Source organism: Aquarana catesbeiana, linkage group LG13 (genome assembly GCF_042186555.1).
Source record: "Aquarana catesbeiana isolate 2022-GZ linkage group LG13, ASM4218655v1, whole genome shotgun sequence".
NCBI lineage: Eukaryota > Metazoa > Chordata > Amphibia > Anura > Ranidae > Aquarana > Aquarana catesbeiana.
Genome location: NC_133336.1, coordinates 59,220,195 through 59,236,892, shown reverse-complemented (window position 1 = coordinate 59,236,892; position 16,698 = coordinate 59,220,195). Strand labels below are relative to the sequence as shown.

At 46.4% G+C, this 16,698-nt stretch overlaps 1 protein-coding gene across 1 annotated transcript; it reads left to right on the top strand.

Annotated features, from left to right (window-relative positions):
* Positions 1-2,286: 2,286 nt before the first annotated feature.
* On the top strand, positions 2,287-16,260 carry ZBTB1 (zinc finger and BTB domain containing 1). Its single transcript, XM_073610290.1, has 2 exons — positions 2,287-2,528; positions 13,746-16,260. The coding sequence occupies exon 2, from the start codon at positions 13,765-13,767 to the stop codon at positions 15,829-15,831; it is 2,067 nt and encodes a 688-aa protein (XP_073466391.1). The 5' UTR covers positions 2,287-2,528; positions 13,746-13,764; the 3' UTR covers positions 15,832-16,260.
* The last annotated feature ends 438 nt before the right edge of the window (positions 16,261-16,698 follow it).

Below are 16,698 nucleotides of genomic sequence, written 5' to 3'. Positions count from 1 at the left end.
GATGACAGGTCCCTCTCTGCTCACTGAGCGGGGAGGGGCTTGTCAGGCGCCGCTGCCGCCTATGGAGAGATCGGATGAAAACGGACAGCATGTCTGTTTTCATCAGATCTCACCCGATCCGATCCGCCAGCGACGGATCCGGACGTAGAGCCATCTGTCTGCTTTTTGCGGATCGGACAGGGTCGGATGTCAGCGGACATGTCTCCGCTGACACCTGTCGCTCCATAGGCTAACATGGAGCGCCGATCGTGTGAAAGGGGCCTTAAACAGTATATTTTACCTTTTATTTTGTATTTTTATGCTGGTCTTTTAAAAAATATATATTTTGTCACTTTTTTTCCTATTACAAGGAATGTAAACATCCCTTGTAATAGAAAAAAAAGCACGACAGGACCTCTTATATATGAGATCTGGGGTCAAAAAGACCTCAGATCTCATATTTACACTAAAAAAATAAAAAATAAATAAATTTGTCATTTAAATTTTTTTTTTTTAAAAATGGCCCTTTAGGAGCTATGGGCGGAGGTGATGTATTGACGTCGCTTCCGCCCAGCAATGGTATGGAGATGGGTGGGGGCCATCTTCCCCTCACTCGTCTCCATATCCAACAAGGGCGAAGACCCGATCGCTTCCGTTGGCAGCCCTGAAGCAGCGGAGGGCACCAGAGCGCGGCTGGAGGGGGGGGGGGCGTCTTCCGCTGCCGATAAAAGTGATCTTGCGGCGAATCCACCGCAGAGACCACTATTATCGCAAACTGGACCGCCGGCTGAAGACGAGGATATCGGGGTTATGGCAGCTAGCTGCTGCCATAATCATATTCCACTTCAAAGTTAGGATGTATATCGGCGCGCGGCGGTCCGGAAGTGGCTAATCTATTTGCGGGGCGCCGGACACACGGATTCCAATGTTTTTTTTTTAAGCACATCAGAGCCTGAGGCTCTACTTGGCTTCAAAATGGGTGGGCTCGGGGGGCGGGGAAGCCGCGACCTGGATAGGGTCAGTGATCAAGTGACGGGCGGGGGAGGAGTGGTGTTTGGTTGGCCCACAGGCTGCCCCCCTCCAAGGAAATTGAACACCAGCCGCCACTGCTAAGAACATCTTGTTTTTAGGCATTCAGGCGCATTTTGTTTTTTCACTGATCTCTAAATGCAGCCCATCGCTTCTAATGGGCCTGTACACACAGGTGCGTAAACTTGTACTGTGTATAGGTTATAAAAAAATACAAAAATCTGTGTTGCGGTCAGTATTTTTCTATGCGTACACCAAATGAACTTGAATAAAGAAAGCTGGATTTTATTATGATCGAATACGTATATGCGCAAATGGGTGCGTGCGCTATACATATATATCCTCTATATCAGGGATATGCAATTAGCGGACCTCCAGCTGTTGCAGAACTACAAGTCCCATGAGGCATAGCAAGACTCTGACAGCCACAAGCATGACACCCAGAGGCAGATGCATGATGGGACTTGTAGTTTTACAACAGCTGGAGGTCCGCTAATTGCATATCCCTGATCTATATCCTATATATATATATATATACTATATATATATACTCTCTATATATCCTCTCTTTTTTTATATCCTCTCTCTCTTTTTTTTTATTATCCTCTCTCTCTATATATATTTTTTTATATCCTTTTTTTTTATATCCTCTTTATATATCCTCTCTTTTTTTTATATCCTCTCTTTTTTTTCGCCCAGGAATGTCTGATGTTCATACATCAGTACGGCATTTTTACTTTTTTTTTTCACAGAACTTTATTAAATCATCACAGGTGACATTGCGATGATTTGCAGCACTACGGGATGTGTCACGTCACATTTGGCTACCGATCACATTTTGCTACCCGTTGGAGAGCGCATGCGCGACGCCGCCATATGCGTTCCGACACTGTTGTAAGACCACTTTGGCACAGGGCCCCTTGCGGGCTCACCACGCTTCGCTCGGCATAATTATAATCTAATTCTACGTCCACTTGGATGGCGGGGCTTGAACCTGGACTCAGGGGTGTGGCCACAAAATTCTGCGCAAGCGCAGATTGCCACAGTGTTGGAACGCATATGGCGGCGTCGAGCATGCGCAGTCCAGCGGGTAGCCAAATGTGATGGGTCGCCATATGTGACGCTACAGCTGCACTGAAAAAGTAAAAGTAAGTGGCTGCCAGGAGCACATGTGATGATAATGAGCCCCAGTGGTATAAGGCTGTGCGCTCGGGGAGGCCGGGCTGTGCTGGTTATGAAGGTTTCTATGCGGAGTCCCCCTTTAGGCGGTGCAGTGCTGTGTGTGTCCAGCAGGTGTCGCTCGGTGAGATCTCCGCACAGACGGAAGAAGCTCGGTGCAGCGTCCTCTCCCGGGGTGGGGAAGGAGGGAGTCGGTGCCGCTTCATTGATCGGGGGCGGTCAGGCCGGACGTTGTGCAGAGCCAGCTCCGGGCCGCACCCCTCCGCCACCGTGCACAGCGGGCTCCGCTCACCACCTCCGGACACACACCGATCTGCATGCAGCCCCGGCCCAGCAGCGAGGTATGTCCGCTCCGTCCTCCCTGACAACCGCTCCCCCCCCCCCCACTATTCCCCGCTCCCGGGACGGGGGGAGGAGTCCCGGTGTTCGGACAGGTCCCGGTTCTGGGGTTTGATTGACAGGCCGGGGTCACACAAGTTGCAACTCATAGAAGCGCTGTGATTGGCCGACCGGGGGATGTGACGTCACACGATGACAGCTCAAGCTGAGCCATGATCACAACACTTCATATGTCTGCACTGGGCATGGGGAGGGGGGGACATCACCAGTGTGGTATATACATAGGAGGGGGGGGCATTAGTGTGGTATATACATAGGAGGGGGGGACATCATCAGTGTGGTGTATACACAGGAGGGGGCATTAGTGTGGTTTATACACAGGAGGGGGGGACATCACCAGTGTGTTATATACACAGGAGGGGAGACATCGGTGTGGTATATACACAGGAAGGGGGACATCACCAGTGTGGTATATACACAGGAGGGGGGGACATCAGTGTGGTATATACACTGGAGGGGGGGACATCAGTGTGGTATATACACTGGAGGGGGGGACATCAGTGTGGTATATACACAGGAGGGGGGGGGCATCAGTGTGGTATATACACAGGAGGGGGGGGACATCAGTGTGGTATATACACAGGAGGGGGGGGGACATCAGTGTGGTATATACACAGGAGGGGGGGGACATCAGTGTGGTATATACACAGGAGGGGGGGACATCAGTGTGGTATATACACAGGAGGGGGGGGGGGACATCAGTGTGGTATATACACAGGAGGGGGGGACATCAGTGTGGTATATACACAGGAGGGGGGGACATCAGTGTGGTATATACACAGGAGGGGGGGACATCAGTGTGGTATATACACAGGAGGGGGGGGGGGACATCAGTGTGGTATATACACAGGAGGGGGGGACATCAGTGTGGTATATACACAGGAGGGGGGGACATCAGTGTGGTATATACACAGGAGGGGGGGGGACATCAGTGTGGTATATACACAGGAGGGGGGGGACATCAGTGTGGTATATACACAGGAGGGGGGGGACATCAGTGTGGTATATACACAGGAGGGGGGGGGACATCAGTGTGGTATATACACAGGAGGGGGGGGACATCAGTGTGGTGTATATACACAGGAGGGGGGGGACATCAGTGTGGTGTATATACACAGGAGGGGGGACATCAGTGTGGTGTATATACACAGGAGGGGGGACATCAGTGTGGTGTATATACACAGTAGGGGGGGCATCAGTGTGGTATATACACAGGAGGGGGACATCATCAGTGTGGTAAATAGTCTGCCTGTGTGTAATTTACTGGCAGCACAGTGGTGTAGTGGGTAGCACTCTCACCTAGCAGTAAGAAGGGTCGCTGGTTCAAATCCCAACCACGACACTACCTGTCTGGAGTTTGCATGTTCTCCCTGTGCCTGCGTGGGTTTCCTCCGGGTACTCCGGTTTCCTCCCACACTCCAAAGACATGCTGGTAGGTTAATTGGATCCTGTCCAATATTGGCCCTAGTGTATGAATGTGAGTTGGGGACCTTGGATTGTGGGCTCCTTGAGGGTAGGGAGCAATGTATGTGTGGAGTGCTGTGTAAATTGACAGCTCTATATGGGTACCTTAAATAAATAATGATATAATAGATGAGCATCTTAATGAGACACAATGTACAGGGATAGGGACAATTGTAGACACACACCCACACTCACTCAGGTTGAACTGGATGGACTGTGTCTTTATTCAACCTTACTATGTACAGCTGTTCCATGAAGCCCTCCGGGGTTTGTTAGAGAACCTTAGTGAACAAACAGCATCATGAAGGCCAAGGAACACACCAGACAGGTCAGGGGTAAAGTTGTGGAGAAGTTTTAAGCAGGGTTAGGTTATAAAAAAATATCCCAAGCTTAGAACATCTCGCGGAGCACCTACCAAGACATGGCCATCCACCTAAACTGACTGGCTGGGCAAGGAGAACATTAATCAGAGAAGCCGCCAAGAGGCCCATGGTAACTCTAGAGGAGCTGCAGAGATCCACAGCTCAGGTGGGAGAATCTGTCCACAGGACAACTATTAGTTGTGCTCTCCACAAATCTGGTCTTCAGACCCCTTTCACACTGGGGCGCTTTAGCGCTAGAAATAGCGCCTGTAAAGAGCCTCTCCCGCCTCCCCAGTGTGAAAGCCCAAGTTTTTGCAGGATGCCGAAGAACCTACAAAGCGCTTCGGCAGCGGCGCTTTTAACTCTTTCCTCGGCCGCTAGTGGGGGTTAAAAGCGTCCCGCTAGAGGCCGAAAAGCACGGCTAAAACTAGCAGTGCTTTAATGTTAAGGCCCCCCTGTCCCAGTGTGAAAGTACCCATATGGAAGAGTGGCAAAAAGAAAGCCATTGCTTAACCACTTCAATACCAGGCACTTAGACACCTTCCCGCCCAGGCCAATTTTCAGCTTTCAGAGCTGTCGCAATTTGAATGACAATTGCGCGGTCATGCTACACTGTACCCAAACAATTTTTTTTATCATTTTGTTCCCACAAATAGAGCTTTCTTTTGGTGGTATTTGATCACCTCTGCGGTTTTTATTTTTTGCGCAACAAATAAAAAAAGACCGAAAATTTAGAAAAAAAACAAGTTTCTTTGTTTCTGTTAAAACTTTTTGTAAATAAGTACGTTTTCTTCTTCAATGACGGGCACTGATATGGCTGCACTGACAGGCACTGATACGGCGGCACTGATGGGCACCGATTAAGTGGCACCAATGAGGTGGCACTGATGGGCACTGATAGGTGGCACTGGTATGCGGCACCGATGGGCACTCATAGGTGGCACTGATGGGCACTCATAGGTGGCATTGATGGGCACTCATAGGTGGCATTGGTTACTTATGGGTGGCACTGATAGTTGGCACAGATGGGCACTGATAGGTGGGCACTGACAGGTGGCACCGATGGACACTGATGGGTGGCACTCATTACACTGCTTATTTGCAGTGATGCCCCTAAGGGTGGCATTGCTGGGCATCACTGCAACATAATGGTGCCAATCAGTGCTCATTTGTGGGCACTGATTGGCACAGATTGGGCACATGTGGATGGCCATGGGGTACATACCTGGCCATCCACATGTTGCCCCTTCCCTGGTGGTCCTAGTGGCGATCCCTGGTGGTCCAGTGTGGTGATCTGAGGGGGGGCTGCGCTGATAAACAATCAGCGCAGACCCCCCCGCCAGGAGAGCCGCCGATCGGCTCTCTTCTACTCGCTTCTGTCAGACGGGAGTGAGGAAGAGCCGATCAACGGCTCTTCCTATTGACAGCGTGATCAGCCGTGATTGGACACGGCTGATCACGTGGTAAAGAGCCTCCCCTGGAGGCACTTTACCAGGATCGGTGTAGCGGTGTGTCAGACTGACACACCGATCCACCGATCGCCGTGATGTGCGCCCCCGTGGGCGCGCGGCGGCATGTTATCCTGCTGGACGTCATATGACGTCCAGTCAGGATAACAGAACCACTTCCCGGAAGTCAATCCGCCATAGGGCGGGCGGGAAGTGGTTAAAGAAAGCCATAAGAAGTCTCGTTTGCAGTTTGCGAGAAGCCATGTGGGGGACACAGCAAATATGTAAAAGAAGGTGCTCTGGTCAGATGAGACCAAAATTCAACTTTTTGGCCTAAAAGCAAAACACTATGTGAGGAAAACTAACACTGCACATTAGAGGTCGACCGATATGGGTTTTTCTCTGGCCGATGCCGATATTTAGAAATCTCGGTGGCCGATGGCCGATATGTGATGCCGATTTTTTTGGGCCGATATATTTGGCCGATTTTTTTATTTTCCTTTCTTTTTTCCCTTCATCTCATAAAATCTAAAAGTTAGACCCCTTTCACACTGGGGCGTTTTTCAGGCGCTTTTGGGCTAAAAATAGCGCCTGTAAAGTGCCTGTAAAACGCCCCCCCCCTGTAGTCTCAGTGTGATATCCCGAGTGCTTTCACACTGAGGCGATGCGCTGGCAGGATGTAAAAAAAAGTCCTGCAAGCGGCATCTTTGGAGCGGTGTATTCCACTCCTCCACCACTCCTGCCCATTGAAATGAATGCGCACCGCTGCCGAAGCGCCTGCAAAGCGTTTTGGCAGCGGCGCTTCAGGGGCGCATTTAACCCCTTCCTCGGCCGCTAGCTGGGTTATAAGCGCCCCGCTAGCAGCCGAATAGTGCCTCTAAAATGACGGTAAAGCGCCGCTAAAACTAGCAGTGTTTTACCATCAACGCCTGCCGCTCCAGTGTGAAAGCAGCCTTAAGTAATACAGAAATTTTTTTTCATTTACACATTAAACAAAACAAACCTTCAATCAGTTCACTTGTATGTATAATTTAGAAAAAAAAAATATATATATATCTTAAATAATAAATACACAAAAACAGGTAATCAAAACTTTTGGACGAAAAAAAATGGGCTAACTTTACTGCTTAGGTTTTTTTTTTTAATTCATTACTGTATTTTTTTAAAATTGCGTTTGAAAGACCGCTGCGCAAATACCGTGTGACATAAAATATTGCAACAATCACCATTTTATTCCCTAGGGTCTCTGCTAAAAAAATATATATAATGTTTGGGGGTTCTAAGTGATTTTCTAGCAGAAAATACAGGATTTTTACTTGTAAGCAACAAGTGTCAGAAAAGATTTAGTCTTTAAATGGTTAAACTGAGAACTTCTACACACAGAGTTCAGCTCATTGATAAAAAGAACCTGAAAGATACAATGTATCTTCTTATCAGACTTGGCAGGCTGCCCAGAGGAGGAGAGAATCCTCTCCACAGATAACTTCAGGCAACTTGCATTAACTTCTATTACAGAAGTCATTTGCAAGTCACGGCTGAAGTTATAATCGGCCTTTTTTATCAGCACAATCGGCTGATGCCGATTAAGTAAAAAACGCCAAATATCGGCCGATATATCGGTCGACCTCTACTGCACGTTACCCTGAACACACCATCCCCACCGTGAAACATGGTGGTGGCAGCATCATGTTGTGAGGATGCTTTTCTATAGCAGGGACAGGGAAGCTGGTCAGAGTTGATGGGAAGATGGATGGAGCCAAATACAGGGCAATCTTAGAAGAAAACCTGTTAAGATTCTGCAAAAGACTTGAGACGGGGGCGGAGGTTCACCTTCCAGCAGGACAACGACCCTAAACATAAAGCCAGAGCTACAAAGAAATGGTTTAGATCAGGCATATGCAATTAGCGGACCTCCAGCTGTTGCAGAACTACAAGTCCCATGAGGCATAGCAAGACTCTGACAGCCACAAGCATGACACCCAGAGGCAGAGGCATGATGGGACTTGTAGTTTTGCAACAGCTGGAGGTCCGCTAATTGCAAATCCCTGGTTTAGATCAAAGCATATTCATGTGTTAGAATGTTCCAGTCAAAGTCCAGACCTAAATCCAATTGAGAATCTGTGGCAAGACTTGAAAATTGCTGTTCACAGACGCTCTCCACCCAATCTGACAGAGCTTGAGCTATTTTGCAAAGAAGAATGGGCAGAATTGTCACTCTCTAGATGTGCAAAGCTGGTACAGACATCCCCAAAAAGACTTGCGGCTGTAATTGCAGTGAAAGGAGGTTCTACAAAGTATTGACTCAGGGGGGCTGAATACAAATGCACACCACACTTTTCACATATTTATTTGTAAAAAATCTTGAAAACCATTTATCATTTTCCTTCCACTTCACAATTATGTGCCACTTTGTGTTGGTCTATCACATAAAATCCCAATAAAATACATTTACGTTTTTGGTTGTAACATGACAAAATGTGGAAAATGTCAAGGGGTATGAATACTTTTTGAAAGCACTGTATACACAGGGGGGGATATCAATGTGGTATATATATAGGAGGGGGGAGGGAGGAGGCATCAGTTTGGTATATAGAAGGGGGGGAGGGGACATCTGTGTGTGGGGGAAATATCCCGGGCTAGGCGGGTTCTGATTGGTTGGCGCTGTCCATGTGATGGCACCGACTAATTAGAATGCCTCCTATACATGCCCTTACGAGGTACATTTAGTAGATTAAGCCGTTGGGATTTCAAATCCCTGGACTGGTGAAGCGGCAACCAAATGTGTCACAGCAAGTGATCGTGGGGGAGGGGGGGAGGGGGGTGGGGATCCAGTGTAAGTTCACCTTACAGATTTTCTGTAAAGGTGAACTTACCCTTTAAGCTTTGAGAAAAAAAAATCTGGAAGCTGATTGGTTTCTATGCAGAGCTGCACTTGATTTTGCACTCTCCAGTTTTGGTAAACTCAGCCCCACTGTTTGCACTTAAATACATTTGTTCCTAAAAATGCATTTGAGAAATAACTGCGCAAATGTCGTGTGACATAAAAGGTTGCAACAACCACCATTTTATTCTCAAGGGTCTCGGCTTTCAGAAAAAATATACTTTGATGGGGGGTGTACAGTAATTTCCAGCAAAATACACATCCTAACGTGTGCAAAAATGTAAAATATTTCTCCAGTTGGTAAGTAGTTCATGTCAGAGGGATCATACTGCAACTGCAGCCATGTCCAAACACCCACCCCCCCGCCCCCACCCCGGAGTTTGCACCAGGGCATATCAATGTACAATCCTCATTGGGGTTGATAAGCAGGCTTTCAGAGGCAGCAATATTACCTCTTGTCCACCTAAAGCCCAGCTCTAGGGATTTGAAAAGTGATTCCACCACCGATCACCTTTCCTAGCCTGTCGACTGTTTGGAAGAAGCCTATGCCTAGGAAGATATCCCAAGCGGGGGCTTTTATTACAAGCACACACCTCCCCTATAATGGAGTTGTATTGTTTAATGTTCAGATAACCTGTTCCCGGTTTGCATTATATAACACACCTGTCCAGTGCTTTTCCAGGGTACTTGTACACCGATCATTTGACTGTATTTGCATTGCCTTTGCCTTTTGTTTGCATATGGAGACTCTTATCAAATAGACAATCAGTACTGGGAACCCAAGTGTACCTTCTCTAAGCACACCTTTACAGAACACCCCACAGTCGGACCTGTTTTAGAACCCATAGTGGAATCTAAACTGATGCACAACAAGTATGTGTAAATTCAGTGTATATTCTGAGTTGCCAGGATGCATGCTTTAGGCATTGGTTACCTTAACATTAATAGCTGCACTACAAAGTGTCCACAACGTAGGTCAGCCATGTGGGTCTGGTCAGCCTTTGGAGTGAATGTTGCGTGCATAAGTCAAGTGAGTCACCAAGGACCCCACATCCTGAGACAGTAGTCTCCTTCTTAACCATTTGACTACCGGGCACTTACACCCCCTTCCTGCCCAGCCCAATTTTGAGCTTTCAGCGCTGTGGCACTTTGACAATTGCGCACACTGTACCCAAACACAATTTTTATCATTTTTTTTTACACACAAATAGAGCTGTCATTTGGTGATATTTAATCACCACTGGGTTTTTTATTTTTTGCTAAACAAAAAAAGACTGAAAATTTTGGAAAAAAAAAAAAAAAAACATTTTTCATAGTTATATAATTTTGCAAACAGGTCATTTTTCTCCTTAAAGCGGAGTTCCACCCAAAAATGGAACTTCCGCTTTAAGGGAGGTGACCCCCTGACAAGCCACATTTGCATGTCATTTTTTTTTTTTTTTTTGGGGGGGGGGGGTGGTACCCTCTTTTCAGAGGGTAGCTCCCACTTCCTCCCAGCGCACCGCGGCACCTGAAGGGAGATCACCTCTTCCCCCATCTGGGGCACGTCGCAGGTCCCGGGTGATGTTTGTCCGGCCAGTTACGGTGAGCGGCGCGGCTCATGCATGTGCAGTGGGTGCCACAGTTACAATGTCGGCGCCGCAGAGAGAAGGGGGAGACTAGCGGGGCTTCATTCCCCCGCATCGCTGGACCCTGGGACAGGTAAGTGTCTGATTATTAAAAGTCAGCAGCTGCAGTATTTGTAGCTGCTGACTTTTATTTTATTTTTTTTATGCAGAACTCCGCTTTAAGTGATGTGCCCTAATGAGGCTGCACTGATGGGCACTGGTAGGTGGCACTGATAGACAGCACTAATGAGGCACTGATTGGCAGCACTGGTGGGCACTGTTGGGACTGCACTGATAATCAGGACACTGATAATCAGTTCCCTGATTATCTGTGCCAATGTCCCTTTAACACAGGCCGGTTATCAGCTCTCTTCTCCTCTCCTCAGGCTGTCAGCGAGAGGAAAGAAAGGCCGATAACCGGCTTGCGTTTACAGCCATGGTCAGCTGTTATTGAACACAGTTGATCACGTGGTAAAGGGCTGCTGTGATTGGCCCTTTACCACATTCTGTAATCAACTGGGTCCAAAGGACTCAGCGATCACAGAACGCGCTGTGCGATCGCGGCAAAACATACATGGGCGCCGTTCCGGCAAAGTAAGCCCGCACTGTAGCCGTCTTTTGCCTATAGCGTGACTGTGAAGTGGTTAAAGTGGTTGTAAACCCTTACATATACCCAGTGAAGTGACTGGCCCCAGGTGATACACAGAGATAAAACAAATCCTCCTTTTATAAGTTTTACATGTTTATCTGCAGTCTTCTCTTCTCTACATTCGTTCAAAGTGCAGACTTTATACAGGATCTCTCAGCTTTGAAAAGCAGGGGGTGGGGAGCTGAAGTTACATCAGTGAGAGCTGATTGGAGGGAAGGGACACCCCCCCATCCACACAGCACACAGGTACATATTTGAGGCTGTCAATCACAGGTAAAGTAAGAGACACACGAGCAGCCAGCCATCCACATGATGTAAAAGAAAACATGATTAATCAGACCAGGCCACCTTCTTCCATTGATCCGTGTTCCAGTTCTTTTTTTTTTTTGTATAAAATTACTTAGTATATTTGACAAAACATCAAAAAGCAATAATAGTAAAAAAAAAAAGAATAGAACAAGGTCGTCATACATGGTCCAAGGAAATCTGGAAATGAAACCATGAGATATGTCAACATATTCCCAAGGCAGGGATTCCTTCGCTGTCCAAGACATTCGCTCCATGTGGACAGACCTCTCTCACCTGCCAGGAGAGAATAGGAGGAACCCAATCTTAACTATAAATGATAAGTAGTGTTTACATAACTCAAAGATTGTCTAAGGCATATGACCTTGTGAGGTACCATGAACTGACGTAAAACAAACTACCGCTTATAGGTCCATAACAGGAATGTATAAAATATGCAAAGTGATCAAGAGGTTCACACCTGGTTCATCAGTTGAATAGGTACGACAATAGTAGGGCTGTTGACCGTAGGGTGTTGGTCTGCTTGGACAAGTCGCTTAAAGGCAGGGTCTGCCAGTGCCAGCAATGCAACATCTAGGCATGACGAGACTGGCGCCGAGCCATGTACATGATCCCTCCAGGCCGGCCAAGTAGAATCAAATCGTTCTCGAGTACCTTTTATAGGTAGCAAGCCACTCCTCCGCCTCCATGATCTCCCTCACCTTCCCCAACCAGTCCTGCTTGCTCGGGATGTGTGGACTTTTCCTATGTACTGGTATAAGACGTTTTGCAGCATTGTGGAGGTGAGGGAGAGCACTAAGTTTATAGCGAGGAACAGGGATGGGTGGGATGTGGAATAGAAAATGTTTTGGTGAAGCAAGGACATCTATACTGAGGCCATCAGATATGTGCCTGCTAACCAATGACCAAAACGGTGTCAAAATTGGACACTCCCACCATATATGTAGGAATGTTCCCTTCTGCCCACATCCCCTCCAACACAGATCAGAGGAGGAGGGATACATTTGAGCAATAGACGAAGGTACCCTTTACCACCTTGATAAAAGTTTATAGTTATTCTCCTGTGTTTTGGAGTCTACGGAACTAGAGTGTGTCATGCGGTACAGATGATGCAACCGTTTGTGAAATCACTCTGGAGGTCGCGCTCCCATTATCTCACAAAAAAAGGGTTTTGGGCTAGATTTAGCTGCCTCTAGCATCTTACAGAGGGCTGAGATCATATGGGGCAGGGGGTCGCTACCTTGTTTCCCCGAAAATAAGACCTAGCGTGATTGTCGGTGATGGCTGCAATATAAGCCCTACCCCCAAAATAAGCTGTAGTTAAAGTCCTTGTAGGTCGTATTTTCAGGGTAGGGCTTATTTTTGGGGAAACAGGGTAGGGCTTATTTGGGAGGTAGGGCTTATATTGCAGCCATCACCGACAGTCAAACTAGGTCTTATTTTCGGGGAAACAGGGTAGCTGCCCATAGGTTTTAAAATTCAGTGAGAGTAGTCCTAATCTGTGAGTTTCTATGTCGCGTATTGACGAAAGCAGCCAGTTGACAATGCCTCCAGAAATCAAAGGGGAAGCTGCCATATCGTTTCCTGAGGGGGGTTAGAGGAGCTAATGTGTGATCCTCTACAAAACGTGCCAAACTAAGACCCCTGTCACTCACCCAGGTTTCAAAGAAGGACAGCCACTCCCCAGGGGGAAACCAAGGGTAACCGCCTATCAGCACCAACAGAGATGTCGAAGGCGCCAGAACCAAATTCCCATTCAATCCATCCCACACCTTCAGAGCGTGAGTGGTCAATGGGGACACCCATTTACCGTGTTCCAGTTGTGATGCTCACATGCCCATTGTAGGCGCTTTTGGCTGTGCCATTGGCTCCCGCTGCTGTCAATCAAATCCAGTGACACGTGAGTGGGGGACAGGGCCAAGTCCCGCTGTCTGTGTCAATGGACTCAGCAGCGGGACTCGGGAGTAAGCCCACATGGGTGCCCCCAGGGAAAGCGGCTTTCCATGGGGGCACCTGATGAAGAGTAGGGGTCTGGAGCGCTGGCAGGGCATCCCAAAAGAAGAGGATTGGGGCTGCTTTGTGCAAAAAGAATGCACAGAGCAGGTAAGTATAGGCATGTTTGTTATTTTTATTTTAAAAAATGAGTGTTTACATCCCCTTTAAGGGCAAATGAGAGACCCCAAATATCTCAGTAAAGATGACCTGCTTTTTTTTGGTATCATAAGGGGTGCTTACTTAAAAAAAAAAAAAATTAAAGTGGAAACCTGTACAGGCATTTAAAGCGCCGCCTATGAATGATATAATATACGTAGTTTGTCGCCATTGCATGGAATGCACAATTTAAAAGCGTAGCCTGTTTGGTGTCTATTTACTTAGCGTACTTTTTTTCAGTACTGGTCCCTTCATAAACTGTTTTTCCTTTTTTCTTTTTTTTTTTTGAAGGTATTGTTGGAAAACCAAGATGATGGGTAAATCAAGCCATTGTAGTTATGTGCTGCAGCAACTCTACAATCAGAGAGAATGGGGATTTCTCTGCGACTGTTGCATCTCGATCAATGACATCTACTTCCAAGCTCACAAGGCGGTCCTGGCAGCCTGCAGCTCCTACTTCAAAATGATGTTCATCAATCATCAGCATAGCATGGCGCAAATCAACCTCACTAACACAAAGATCAGTCCGGATTGTTTTGACCTCATCCTGCAGTTCATGTATCTGGGTAAAATAATGACTGCTCCAGAAAATTTCGAACAGCTAAAGCATGCCATGACTTACCTGCAACTATATGTTATCCCAGACTGCTTGGAAGAAATACAAGATATGGATTCCTCCATTAAATGTTCCTCTTCTGCATCTAGTAGTCTAAGTAGTAAAATGGTCTTCGGAGTGCGTATGTATGAAGAACACACGGCAAAGACTGAAGAGGAACCAGGCAAATATACCTCAGAGTCGGCCTTATCGACAAACGCAGTGCCGGAAAAACAGGCTGAAAACAATCTGCCGCATCACAGCCGGCAATCAACTAGGAGTTTGTGCAAAAAGACGCCTTCGCCAAAGGTGCATAACACCAGAGAACGTGGAACAAGGCGCTTTGGACGTAGCTATACTTGTGAGGGTTGTGGATTTGTATTCAGTTGCGAAAAGCTGCTGGATGAGCATGCTCAAACTTGCACCAACAGGCTTTTTTTTCACGGCAGGGAACAGAATAGCAATGAGCAGAGCCAGAGTGGAAGCGAATCACCGGTGTCAAAGTTTTCACCCTCGCAAGACAACGTGAACAAAGTGGACTCCAGTCAACCAATGGAAGAAGCTGCTGAAAGTACAAAAGACTCTGGAGCCACCTTGGACCAGATGAAGGGAGACACGATAGACACTACCAAGAAAAACCCAGTTATCATCAAAATCGAATCTGATGAGAATTCCTTGGCAGAAATGGATGACATCAATATTGTTAAGATCTCTGACAAAGATTATTTGGAATCTTCTGATATTGATGATTTAGATGATGAAGCTGATGAAGGAGCTTACTACATTGGTATACCATGTAACCAAAGGAATGATAACATGGCTATGAACTCCCAGATGATGTTTGCGGGCTATAGAAAAAATCTGAGGTGCTCAAGTAGGAAAAGAAGTAACGCCACTGAGCGTACATCAGAGATATCATGTGAACTTTGTGGTTTGACTCTTAATGAGCAGGACCTCTCATCTCATTACCTAGCCAAACATATAGAAAATATATGTGCCTGCGGTAAGTGCGGCCAAATTCTAGTAAAAGGCAGACAGTTGCAAGAGCACGCTCAGAGATGTGGGGAACCCCAGGAGGCTTTTGAGAATCACGAGAGGAACATGGAGGACAGAGTTCACTTTGGAGATGGCATGGAAGAGTCCTCTGCAGTTGGAGAGGTATTAGTAGACATGTGGGATGACCTAAACGAGGGCACTGTTAGTACACCAAAACAGGTCTATAAACATTCCTCCTGCCCTTATCGTTGTCCTAATTGCGGCCAACGTTTTGAGTCTGAAAACCAGGTAGTGGAACACATGTCCCAGTGTATGGAGCATGACGTCTACAGGAGTTCAGTTTCTGAAGACAATGATCGGGACCATCGGAGAAAACACTTCTGCGACATCTGTGGCAAAGGCTTCTACCAACGTTGTCACTTACGGGAACATTATACCGTGCACACCAAGGAAAAGCAATTTTCATGCCAAACCTGTGGGAAGCAGTTTTTAAGGGAGCGGCAGCTAAGGTTACATAACGACATGCACACTGGCATGGCTAGATACGTTTGCTCGCTTTGCGACCAGGGAAATTTTCGTAAACATGATCACGTACGCCACATGATATCCCATTTAGCAGCTGGAGAAACGATATGTCAGGTGTGCTTTCAGATTTTCCCAAGTAACGACCAGCTAGAGCAGCATATGGACACCCACCTCTATACTTGTGGAGTTTGCGGTGCAAAATTTAACTTGCGAAAAGACATGAGGGCGCACTATAACTCTAAGCACTTCAAGAAAGCCTAGACACAACTATGTGATTGGACCTCCTTAGAGTATATACCAAAGCTTTAATTATTAACATAGGACTTATATAAACATAGATTTAACCCAGGAAGCCCACACTTCTGTTAGATTTAAATATGAAAAAAATGTTTTTATATTTTTGTTGGTGGGGAAAGTATTTAAGCATCTTTTCAAATTACAGGTAGCATCCTTCTGACAATTTAGCACCAGACATATACTTTTCTTTTGTATATATATATATTTTTTATTTTCATTTTCATTATATTTTATTTCAGACTGGTAGAGAGTATATCAGGGTACCTTTTTATAGGTTGCATAGCTATGACTGAATGTATTACAGAATTTCTGCCCTTTACATATTCTTACTTCGCATGAATTCTTGTTATGTTTTGGAAATTCAAATGGTGGTGATAAACTTATGCTGCATTATCCAGTGTATGATTGCTGTAAAATATAGTCTATTTATATCGGTTTATTACAAATAGTAATCATAAAGTAGATCAAACACTGTGTCATTTTGTAGTATTCCTGTACCCGTCTATACAAGTCTTGGTAATAACACATCTTAAGAGCTTTAATGGGCTTAAAGGCATATTCAACCTTTTGTATAAAAAAAAAAAAAAAAAATGTGCATGTATAAGTTTTTTTTTTTTTTTTTTTGCATTTAAGCCTGCAAAGTATTGCAACTGCAATCAGCTCATAACAGGTATAATACAAAGGCTCCTGCAGACCATCCCTCCAGCCTCAGGTAGAGGGGAGGGAGGAGAGTGGACACCCATCTGCTCTCCTCCCCTTCTAGTTGTTGACCCGAAGTGACTCCTGACGTCACTTCCGGGTCCCTGTTGAGAGTTTCCCTGGCCATCATTG

Excerpts from the sequence above, each read along its gene's own strand:
- ZBTB1 (XM_073610290.1), top strand. The coding sequence starts at position 13,765 with ATGATGGGTAAATCAAGCCATTGTAGTTATGTGCTGCAGCAACTCTAC.